Raw genomic sequence first — 12,105 nt, forward strand, 5'->3', positions numbered from 1 at the left:
GATAAAAAGATTGACCTGAAATTTTTTTCCAAATCCGCAGCCCAAATACAGCAGGGCTTCGCCGATCTCTCTTCCTCCCCTCTCCTCTCCTCTCTTCTCCTCTCTCTTCTCAACTTTTCTTTTTTTTCGAATTTTCTGGTTTTTTCTCCAATTTTCGGGGTTTTTTATAGACTCAGGGCGCAGGGGGCCGGCGCGGGGCGGCGGGCGGGAGGAGCCCTTACCGTCCTCTCAGGGGGCGGTAAGGACCTCTACCCGCCCCCTGAGGGGGCGGTAAGCTGTGGAGCCCAGGCGGGAAGGCCTACCGCCCTCTCAGAGGGCGGTTAGCACCCGTACCCGCCCTCTGAGAGGGCTGCAGCCCTCTGAGAGGGCGGTGAGCGCCTACTTTTGCAAATCTTTTCGCCGAAAATCTATTTATTTAAATTTAAACTCGAAAAAATATATAAATAAAAAAAACTCGTTAAATTTAAACACGACGTTGCCACCGGCCTACCCAACTACATAGATTACGCTTGAAGGGAAAAGAACAACGAACGAAGGGACCATATGCATATCTTGGGGGCAAAAGGGGAGGGGGTGGGGGGCAAACATAGCCCAAACACCGGCTTTTCACTGCCTTATTAGCACTACGCAGTACAATGGAAATAAGCACTTACGTTGAACAGATTGATTCAGAACCAATTGAAGCCATTATGTACAAAACCACAGGGAATGTTTTCAGATTGGAGTGACTGGTGTAGCTCGGGAAAATGAAGTGCGTGCTCTCCATTCTCTTTGACGAGTAACTCGGAAAGGAGAGCTCATCTATAAGCTAATCTATCATCCTGATCTTCCTGGGACGCGGTGAAGCAGTGCAATCCCCTCGAATCACAGCATTTAGGGCAGCATCGCATCTGTCTGGAGTCCCCCCCCCCCCCCCCCCCCCCCCGCCCGGGGCATAACCCGCTGCTGATCCCTAGTCCTCGACAAGGGCATAGACAACAGCAGTTCTGCTAGGAGCGTACACCGAGAAAGAGCACGGCCTGTTGTCATGCGGCCGGTCCTGCAAGGCATCAGTAAAATGGGACGTTATTTCTGATTAGTTGGCAGCAAAAATAAGACAAGCAGACTGTGTACCACAACACTTGAGCAAGACTTACAGCAGTGAAGTACTCAGCGTCATGATCTAGCCGACTGAATCCGCCAAAGAGGCCATCGTCAGAGTCTAAGACGATCTGACAGGAAACAGCAGAAACCATCAGCAACCAACAAAACTCAGTTGCGTTTCCAAATGGGTTGCTCTAAGATTGATATGCTGATTTGAGTAAATTTTGTAAACGTGTTCCAGTGTTCAAAAGAGTTCAAATAAGGAAGATAATTGGTTGAAGCCCATAATTTAGTGAAGATAAAAGAACGACGCGAGTGCTAAACTGCCACTTGACTACAAGATCCCTATTATCAACTGCAATATCTCCAGCAACAGATTATCCATGGATTTAAAAAATTTGTAAAAACCTCACAAGTGATGAAAGGTTACAGTCAAAATAGTGGAGCATGCAAAAGAAGCTGCATACCTTGTACTTCCCAGGCTTGAAACAACCAACACGATAGTCAAAATAGCTATTGCTCCAGTGGAAGTTGAACACAAATACCAAGTCTCCTCTCTCAAAGATGATCACCTTATCCTCCTCATGTTTCCGTGAAACGTACTGGTGGTCAGATGTCATGAACTGCAGTTGCATTGTCCATTTCAGTATTTCATCAGTAAAATGCACCAAAATATACTCATGTGAAAAGCAATTATATATCCTCTTTTCCAGCAGCGTTCCTCAAATTATCAATTTTTTAGACTTTCCTACTAATATAAAGAAGTAAAGATATATAATTAATTGTGACTTATTATATGATAGAGATAAACCAGTGGCATACTTCATATTTTCCCTCAAGATGCTGCATTGCCTGATCAAACTCTTGCATACCACGGTATCTAAGATAATCTGCATCTCCCTGAAAAAAGAGGAATAAACCCGCACTTATCAAAATGGTAACACATGGTAGTATTAGCTTTTTGTAGAAAAAAATCTTTATCTTTTCCAGGTAAGATTTACCAAGAACCATATGACCAATCTGAATCTGGTGAGAGAATATAATAGCAGAGATAAAGCTTACAAGATCAAATCTGCGGCGACATTTATCAAAACTATTGTTATTTCCAGGGATGACAGAACCGTTTGGAAGAATTTGAGGGCCTCTTGGAAAATCTATCCATTCTGCCAGGTAAAATGAAACTAGTCACAACTTCCTCCCAAGAAATAGACTCATGCTATGCAAATATCATAGTAAAAAAAAAAAAACTGTAAGTCACAACCATGCAAATGGAGCAAGATGTAAAGACTGACCAGGATGCCCAAACTCATTTCCCATGAAATTAAGATAGCCTTCACCTCCTAAACCCATTGTGATAAGCCTAATTATTTTATGTAATGCTATCCCACGATCAATGCGAGGTGTTGAAGGCCTGTCCAGAGCCATGAAATCATACATATCCTGCAAGAAGAGAAGTTGAGATGTTCATGTCATTCTGTTCTACTGAATCGGCAATTTGCAGCACAATATTGTACTTCTGCATGTGCTGAGTATCAACCATATGTGATGATAATTGAAGTGCTACTATGCTTTTCTGGGAGAAAACCACAGCGTAAAAATAACTATTTTCACCAACATGCAAGCATACAAAGCCCTTCAAGTGCTTTATACTCTGGGTGGTTGTTCAGGCAAATACTTACAGGCACTTCACACTAACTAATAAACAAATGCAGATGGTCCCCTATATTTGCTTTGGAGTCTCGAAAAATCGTCAAATATGATGGAATGTGGTGGCCCTGATAATAATGGTTTAACTAGTTCCTTTCAAATATTTAATGTCAGGAGCAAAGATGAAATTCATAAGAACCTGACAAGATACCAAGGAACATAGAGCCTAGACCTGCAAGAAGATCTAGGCTCATGGCCAAATCTCCTAAAGCTCTTCACAAGCAAATATAAAAAATGAAGATCCAGTTTTCCCTAAAAAAATAAAAATTCAAGATCTAGTCAGGCAGAACCTGCTACCAAATTGATTTTAAGTTGGGTAAAATAGAGCATAGTTCCTCCTCAGCTATCAACACAAACCAATCTGATAGTTTTACATGAAATGACCGATTTACCAGACTCATCTTAGCTGAGTTGGACGCTCATCCTTGCACTGTTTTCTAGGAAAACTGTATGACTCTTCTTGGAAACTATGGTAATCATTTAAGAAAGTATCATATATTCATACACCAATATATATGAATTAATGGTTCATTAGTCAGTTGCATTTTATTGTGCCAAAAGTGTTTGCAAGAGATTGTGCATGTTTAGCTAGCTTACAAAAGGAGTGAACAAATGAATCAAGACAGAAATTATTAAGTTGATCAAAAACAACATTTCAAACAATAGCCTTCCAAATTAACAAATCACCACACAGTATGTTTTTAGCGATCTTGGCTTAATATCACATCCAGAGCTCAAGTTGGATATGCGGCTAGTGAAGCAACAGATAGTTACCACAAGAAAAGACAAGCAATCTGATAAAAACAATGTAAAATATGCAGTTCATTTAGGTCCGGGAATTGCTAGTACCTTATCCATCAACCAGAATGCAATCGTCTTGTCACCGACTAGTGCTTGATCATGGCTTTCAGCATAAGTGACGCACTTTTCTAACCACCTTCTATTTGTTAAAGTGTGCACAATATCACCCATTTCCCAAGATTCGTCACTTTGCCTGTGTGAAAGGAAATTTTGAAATTTGATCACAGCATATATTTTATTTGGATGCCACCCAAAATGTACATGAAGTACTAAGATTCCGGAACTTCAAAGGAGATACCCAAATAATCATATAAAAACAATATGATCCAAAGATTGTTTAAGATAAAACTAGAAAAAAAGGTACATGAAGTACTAACAATTTGATCGCGGCATATACTGTACATGTCACTTTGGATATTGGCTCGGTCCCCATACACCTTTGACTGTTGTGTTCTAATTATATCTAGAAAGAATGGTTAAAGATATAATTATAAGGAAGTACTAATTTTGGTTTCAATCTACTAATATAATTTCCCTGAGACAAACCTAAACCATTTCATGTATATTTGTGGTCAAAATTTAAAAATGTTAACTGCATGTATTTCAGGACGAGAAGTAAAAAAAAGAATGATGGTAACATGTGATTATACAAAATAAGAGCTCTCATATTCAACCCAATATTGGGAAGATTGTCTAGCTGATAACATACATATGACTTAAAACATTTAACAGTTGAGATATATCATTCTGCATGTGTAATCACTGATATTCCAGCACTTACTTCAGGAGTTCAATCCATTTGTCTGGGACAGCCATATGAAGGCGATAATCAAAACCAACACCACCATCTTGAACAGGGATACAAAATGTAGGCATTCCACTGACCTGAACAATTTCATTATTAGGCAAACTAAACAATGAATGTTGGTGGAACCTCTTTTTTGCTTGCAACTGCCATGTCACATGTCACTTTTTTGGACCTTGAACCCACAGAAGTTACAAAATACTGGTCTAGGCATTTGTAATAATACTCAGTACAGAGAGAATCAACAGCTACAATATGCAGGTTTGCTAAACCTTGTTGCTCTTGCAAATTTAGATACAGCATAGTTAGATATAGGGAGAATTCCTTCAGTGCCATCAAAAAAAGTACCTCTTCCTTCACTGCCATAACCATTTTTGAAGTTCATTTGTAAAAAAAAAGTTCCTCTTCCTTCACTGCCATCTCCAGCCCTAGGTTATATGCTCCATTTATATGGTGAAAAAGTGAGTTCATTTGTAATGCTTCATTTATACGGAGTGGCAAAGAGAGAAAGAAAGATAAAACGGATGGCCGTGAGGGAACTTCAAAAAAAATTATGGCAGTGAAGGAAGAGGAACTTTTTTTTTATGGCACTGAAGGAATTCTCCCTTAGATATAAACTTGGTATATTTGGATAGCATTCCATTTTCATATTGTGTATTAGCGGCATGCAGACCAATCTTCTAAGGCTATTAATAAGGTTGCCCATTTTTTTACAGCAAATATCAAATCAAATGACACTTGCCATAATAGATTAAAGAAGAAAATACAATCCAAGAATATATGTGTAAGGTACACAATGGTATGAGCTTCTTTCCCCCAAATAAATATTAAGAACCTAGTTTCTGAGAGAAAAAACAATCAAATTAATTGATCTGCACTAGAACAATGTACACACATAAAGAATACTGCGAATACTTACATCTTCACCGATGGCTACAGCCTCAGGATAAAGCCCACTAATTAATTCATTCACCAGCATTAAGTAAACTACCGCATCAACATCAGTGGCAAATCCAAAATATTCGCCATAGTTCCCAGTAAATGACACCTATAAGAAAGCACATCAATTTTAGAAAAATCAACCATCACTCTCATCAGGTACAAACAACTCGGGAAGCTATCTCAGACTTGGTAGTTGGTAGCAGGAGCCATGATACATGTAGCGAAGCAGAGCACTTGTTTCGGCAAATAGACAGTGAGATGCACCCCACCAGAAAAGGCAGGAGTAGCACTGTGAAATCAAGTTACCAGAATCACTTGATAAACTTACTTGTAATCCATGGTGGGTATACATCATGGAGGTCACCCCATCAAATCGAAACCCATCGAACTTATATTCTTCAAGCCACCATCTCGCATTTGACAGTAGAAATCTCAAAACCTGCAAAAGAACATAATGTCTACATGAGTATTGACAGATGAACAGGAACATTAACCCATGTACAGTGACAGAGGTCACATGTTACATACTTCCCAACTCCCATAATTGAATAGGCGAGAATCCCACATCCAATGATGGCCACGTGGGCCACCATGGAAGTAATGTGTATCAGTGCCATCAAAACCATTCAATCCGTCCAGGGTATTGTTTGACGCATGACTGCAGGATACACAGAAACACTGGTAAATATGCAATGGAAAAGGATAAACCAAGTCAGAGAATAGTATGTTAAAATTATCAGTCCTACAAACACCAGAACATGATGTTCAACTGGCTAAAGAAAATGGACGGCCTCCAGCATATTAAGTGGCAATTCTCGACCTTCTTTTCTCCCTCCGTCACTCCCTCAGGAGGAAATGCTTTGCTAAGTGTGTGTGTGTTTGTACTATGTAGTAAAATTAGCTCAGTAACTAGTCGTATGGAACGAGGATATAAGTGGGGCCTAGGGTCACCAGTCAGTAAGACACCAACTCTACTTTCCCAACTTGAAAATTATTTGTAGTGTCACCAAGCAAATTGTCAGTTAAGAAAATTTCATCTATCACATCTGAACTTCTCTGTTCACTTCTACATCATCAATAGTGAGGCTATTACAAAAAGAATTCCCAAGCAATTATCAATGTACGGATAGGTGTCAAATACCTTCAACTTCTAACTGAGTTAATACATCCAACCAAAAATTCAACGGGGCAATTATGATGAGTAACAAAAATAGGGCCATCCAAAGACTCCATCTAGAATACCAAATAAACATACCTGTGAACAATATCCATAAGCACAAGCAAACCAAGCTCATGAGCTTTATCAATCAAAGATTTTAGGTCCTCTGGAGTCCCAAAACGGCTACTTGGCGCAAAAAAGTTTGTAACATGGTACCTGAAAATTGAAGTATAACAATAATCATTCCAAGTAAGAAAAAGCATTGTCGTACAGCCAACAAAAAAGAGGTAGATTCAAATATCTCTGTGTGTACAAACATTAGGACACAAGGGCTCCAGATGGATGGAAAAGGCGCAGAGAAATAATAGATAGAAATGGATCATGTGAAAGTGTGAATACCCAAAGCTTGCATAATAAGAGTGTTCTTGGATTGCCATTATCTGTACCGCATTGTATCCAAGCCTTTTAATTCTTGGCAGCACCTCATCTCTGAAGTTAGCATATGTGTTTATCTTCGGTTCCTGCGCAACAGATCATCTAAGATACTCACTTATCCTCAAGTGTTGATGATGATAGTATATAGCACTGAAACTTCAGTTACCAAGTAGGTTACAAACAAATACCTATGTCATAGCACATTTTTTAATATGGTATTTCTTACTATTAAAATACACATGTTTGTCTTCTTTGACTAGTAACATGGTGACAATATCTATTACCAAAAGAATGGCAGTCATATATAACTATGTTCTGGGAAACAACAAGCATGTTTAACATTTACTCTAACATAAAATGCATTTACATAAAAATGCATAGATCATGCAGGAGAACAAAAGAGGACCAGACAAAAAGCAGGCATGTGATAATCTTTATGCAAACAAAGTTCTGCATTTGTCAGTTTAAAAACATTCCAAAACCTGCCTAGTTGTCACATGAATACAATGTGTCAGATAGAGTAGCTAAGGAAACAACTAACAGTTTCTCTCCTTCTCTTTTGTGAAGGAAAGAACAACCAGTTGGATGTTAAAAGTATTAAAGAAATGGTGCAAAGGACTAAATCATCAGTGCAGGAAAAAAAAAGTCAAAATAACTTATTGGCATACCGGGCTACTCATTCCAACATGTGATTCATATATCCGCAGTGACTTTGGCCGCTTAGGTTGAGGATGTTTGAATACATACTTCTCCTGCACTCGCAAGTAAAACACCCTTAAGAAATGGTAAAAAAAATCAAAATGGAGTATCTTAACCAACATTCCAACAACGAAAAAATATTAGACAGCTATAAGAGGCTTAAGTAGCAAAAGAAAATATACATAATCCTTTCCACTAATAAGGGGATGTTATTGTATATGCCACTTTCAAAAGTTTCGAAATATTCCACATGTTGGTGAGAGAAAAAGTTTTTAAAAAAAAACTTGGCCATGGCATATACCAAAAAAGAAATGCAACACTGGAAATTTCAATGAAAGAATGTAAGAGGAAAACCAGAGCATACCTCTTCAGGTGGATCATAATATATACCATTGTATGGTATTTCACCAGGAGCCTGAACAGAAAACTTGATCCAGGCTGGAATTGAATCCTTCACACCAGATGGTGTATCCATCCGTATCTAGAAACAGTAGAAAGTAAAAAGGGGAAGGGGGTTAGTAGGCTCAATTTAAAAAATGCATACACCCCCTAAATAATTGGAAAACCTACCTTTACACGTGAGCCGTGAGGAATAGCTGGGGATCCATCGGCATTATTAGGAAGGAAAATCTCCCAAACACCATATTCATTCTAAAAGTGATAGTACTATATATCAGCATAAAGAGGAAACAAACATTACTGGTCATATGGAAATGTTTGTATGCTATGAAACCCACCAGCTCATTTCATAATAAAGTATTGTGGATGGAAGAGCACACAAAATGCAGAAGGTTCTATAAATCATGAGTAGCATACGATTGCAAACATGAATTGAACCTTAACACAGGTTTTCTAATTTTGGGTTAAAAAATGATGGCAGTACATTTAAGTGGAAGCAGCAGTACAGTACAGGGAATCAGTACACTCTTTTCACTGAATTTAGACAAAACATGGTCGCAGAATTCTTAGTACTTGAGGCTCAACTTGAAAGAATGTATAAAGAACTAAAATGAATCCAATAGATGAACATATATTAATAATTGTGAGGTAAAAATGGAAGATTGCAAAGCTGTAGACATACTCTGGTCATAGTATCCGCATTTGGATTCCAGTTGTTGAAGTCACCTACTAATGCTGCAGACTGCATTAAGATGCAAGATTCAGTTTTTAATCTCAATGCAGCTGATCAGTACTTCTAAAAAAACTATTCATTTGAAGAGAATCACAGTATAGTGTGGACTATCTTCGTAATTGCTATGCACTAGCTAGCTAGCAAATAGTGACCACTAACAAATAGTCGAAAGGTGATTGCTAAGGCTGACAAGAACATACATGTGCTCCAGGAGCCCATTCTCGGTAAGTAATACCTTCAGCACTGGAAATAAAAGGGGAGGAAAAGGAATTAAATAATAAGATGTGCAAGTTACTAGTAGAGGCTTTCTATGTAACAAGACTTTAAATTTACCTACGAGTAAACCCCAACTTTTCATAACCACGAGAAAATGCATCCAAACCACCTTCATGTTGGTCAATAGCTGCACGCATTCTCTTGTATTCACTGTATCTGTTTAGTCCAACAAGGCAAACCAAGAAAATGTGTCAAAGTTTCGGTTTTCCCAACAAAAGCACCAAATATAGGGAATTCCACTTGTCCATTTGGCAGAGAATCGGCAGAGTAAAATAAACATCGTACTTACCAATTACCACATTCTCATCAGTTTAGCCGCTCTGTCCGTGACAGAGATAGTTATTGCATTTATGAGTTACAATAACGAGCAGATTCCAATTTTATTGTTCACTCGTCAATTCTACAACTGCTTTCTAATATGCCCACAGAACCATGACAGTTAATTCCATCTAAGAGCAGTGCATAATCTTTGGTCGATGCTTCCCTATACTATATTTTAACATACCCACCACTTGAAAGTTCAAGGCACCCAAACTCAAGATTAACAGAAGTGGCAACCAGGCTTACCGGTAGTCAAGATGGTTTCGAAATCCTTCCAGCATCGGGTCAATCTGGTATATTCGCTGGCCATCTCCTGGTGGTGGGATAACTCGTGGTTTCTCCTCCACAGCTGGCTCCTTGGCTCCTTTGGTTACGCCATCAATGTCGGTTGCGTCAGTGCGTTTAATCACCTCGGAAGGATCAGGCGTATCTTCAGCCTCAACTGCTGCACTTGCTTCAGCCGCTGCTGAGGTTGCCTCCTCTTCCACAACCGACTCTGCTTCAGGTATCTACAACAAAGAAAACAGATAGGTTTAAGATAGAACCATGCAAAAAACCAACCGCTCATTATTCTGTAATCTTCTTGCTGTGTTTCAACCTGCAATACTCGATATCATCAGACATTTTGTAACTGTATCATGAAGACATGGGATTTCCGGCACAAGAGCATCGTACCTGTATTTCTTCAGGTTGCGCTGGAGTGTCCACGGCAGGCTCTGCAGAGGACAACAAGTCATCACTGCCACCTCCGGGCACCAGCACCTTCCCAGAAGCACCAGCGCAGTTCAGAACGGTGCCTGCAAATGCGAAGCCGACTCCACCAATGAGAGCTAAGAAAACAATACCAGCCACACAACAGGGCCCAAAAGAGAGAGAGAACACCCATCGGCAGAGAAAGTGAAGTGATCATCATATCAATTGGTAGCACTAACGCATTTTGCCGCAACAAAATGCAATTCCAGAATTCAGAAACCGCGATCGCTTCACTCCACGAAATGCAGATACACGGATTGGAAGATGACGAGTGCGCATGCGTGTCTGCGAGCCACAACCGCTCAGGATTCAACTCCCTCTTCCAATCAGCAGGCAGGCCACACGAGCGCAGAGAGGGAAAGCTGGAGAGAAGCGGCGAGCGATGGACTAAAAATAGCGGAAGAGAGTTTGCGGGAGAGTGAGCTGAGCCGTACGAGAGAAGGAGTCCTTCCTCCTGAAGAGCAGCGACGGCAAGTCCACCCCGCTCCTCCGCTCCCCGCCGGATCGCGCCGAGCCGCCGGACCGCACGACCCCGAGCCTCGCGCCGGACACCGCGAACGACGCCATCCCGCACCCCCAGCGGCAGATCCAACGGCCAGCCCGCGCGCTCGCGCTCTCCCCTCCCCGCTCTGCTCGGCCCACCGGAAGCGCCGCGCGGAGGCGAGATATTATCTGATTATCACGGGAGCGAGCTGTGCAGGAGGCTGGGGGAGGGAGAAACGTGTGCGGCGGAGGTGGAGGCACTGGCACTGTCCTGGCAGTGCATGGGGATTGGGAGAGAGAATGATGCTACTAGACTACGCGCCGAGGCCCCACGGGAAGCGCGCGGAGGTGGCAGCGCGCCGGGGCCGGGGCGACGTACCGTGGGGCAGGAGGAGATCGCGAACCAACGGCTGGGAGCGCGTCCCCGGCCACCCGTCGCGGACGGACCTGCGGCTGCGCAAACACAAACACAAAGGGTATTTTTGGTTGGGTCTATACGTCTTAATTAGACTCATGAGATATAATATCCCGGTGTTTAGTTGTTTGTATTGTCAAGTTTGGTTTATGAGATATAAAATTATTGTATATTTGGTTCACGAGATATAAAATTATTGTACGAGCCCGGCTATGGAAAACGGATTTTAATCATGTTTCTCTATAACTAGGCTCGTAAGATGCAAATGTCGGTGCTACAGGAATCAATGGTCTTCGAGTCCCGATGCCAGAACAGCAGAGTGTCACGTGGCGCCCTCCTGCGGGGTTATCTCCCCGAGGTGCGAGAAGACCAAGTCCCGGGAGAGGGTGCTCGGGGCCATGAACAGTAGTCCCCAAATACCCGAGTTACCCGATGACCCGAGAAGACTAAGTGCCGTGAAAAGAGTGCTCAGGGCTGTGAACAGTAGCCCCCGAGCACTCAAGTCCCCCGACGACGAGACAAGCCGAGTACCGGAAGAGGGTGCTCGGGGCTGCGAATAGTAGCCCCCGAGCACCCGAGTCCCTCGAGGACCCAAGGGAAATCAGTTCCGGGAGAGAGTGCTCGGGACGTTGTTCCCCAAGGACTAAGAAAGGGCATATCCGGGAAAGAGTGCTCGGGGCGACGAACAGTGGCCCCCGAGCACTCGATTCCCTGAGAGCCTAAGAAGTCCTTCGCCGGTGGCCCCCACAAAGGTCCAGCGGGTGAGGTGTCAGCTGGTGAGAGGCCCGATGCTGCATTTAAGAGGGCGCGTGGTCTGTCACTTCTAACTGCTTCCCCCACGCTTTCGGTCAGTTCCTGCCACGGCCTGACAGGGAGGCATGGAGATATTTAATGCACGGGTCCCATCACGGGACATCCGGCACACCTCGGGATAATATCGTGAAGCCCAAGGCGCCACGCCTGTCGCCCTGCTGTGTCGGGCTTGCTCTGACCGGGCGGGCACGCCGGGCTGCTCGGTGGCTGCCCGGTAGGCCCTCCCCGCGGCGCCCGTTAAAGAACGGCATGATGAGAAACAAGACCGGACGGGGCGCGTT

The 12,105-nt window shown here is 42.3% G+C and overlaps 1 protein-coding gene across 2 annotated transcripts in view; it reads right to left on the reverse strand.

Moving 5' to 3' along the window:
* Positions 1-915: 915 nt before the first annotated feature.
* Positions 916-12,105, reverse strand: part of LOC133888438 (1,4-alpha-glucan-branching enzyme 2, chloroplastic/amyloplastic-like) — a 31,013-nt gene continuing 19,823 nt past the window's right edge. The window contains exons 1-22 of one of the 2 annotated variants that reach the window (XM_062328679.1): positions 10,548-10,902; positions 10,036-10,157; positions 9,607-9,869; positions 9,097-9,195; positions 8,964-9,006; positions 8,713-8,772; positions 8,202-8,282; positions 7,996-8,112; positions 7,601-7,684; positions 6,897-7,018; positions 6,594-6,713; positions 5,867-5,996; positions 5,667-5,777; positions 5,316-5,444; positions 4,373-4,476; positions 3,640-3,784; positions 2,376-2,523; positions 2,146-2,246; positions 1,906-1,983; positions 1,551-1,706; positions 1,137-1,211; positions 916-1,039 (exon numbers count right to left, since the gene is read on the reverse strand). In XM_062328679.1, coding sequence (XP_062184663.1) covers positions 953-1,039; positions 1,137-1,211; positions 1,551-1,706; positions 1,906-1,983; positions 2,146-2,246; positions 2,376-2,523; positions 3,640-3,784; positions 4,373-4,476; positions 5,316-5,444; positions 5,667-5,777; positions 5,867-5,996; positions 6,594-6,713; positions 6,897-7,018; positions 7,601-7,684; positions 7,996-8,112; positions 8,202-8,282; positions 8,713-8,772; positions 8,964-9,006; positions 9,097-9,195; positions 9,607-9,869; positions 10,036-10,157; positions 10,548-10,680 — 2,508 coding nt within the window. In that variant the 5' untranslated portion in view covers positions 10,681-10,902 and the 3' untranslated portion in view covers positions 916-952. Of the gene's footprint in view, positions 1,040-1,136; positions 1,212-1,550; positions 1,707-1,905; positions 1,984-2,145; positions 2,247-2,375; positions 2,524-3,639; positions 3,785-4,372; positions 4,477-5,315; positions 5,445-5,666; positions 5,778-5,866; positions 5,997-6,593; positions 6,714-6,896; positions 7,019-7,600; positions 7,685-7,995; positions 8,113-8,201; positions 8,283-8,712; positions 8,773-8,963; positions 9,007-9,096; positions 9,196-9,606; positions 9,870-10,035; positions 10,158-10,547; positions 10,903-12,105 lie in introns of those variants that run through there. The other variant, XM_062328680.1, reaches the window with a different exon arrangement.

Source organism: Phragmites australis, chromosome 13 (genome assembly GCF_958298935.1).
Source record: "Phragmites australis chromosome 13, lpPhrAust1.1, whole genome shotgun sequence".
Lineage (NCBI taxonomy): Eukaryota > Viridiplantae > Streptophyta > Magnoliopsida > Poales > Poaceae > Phragmites > Phragmites australis.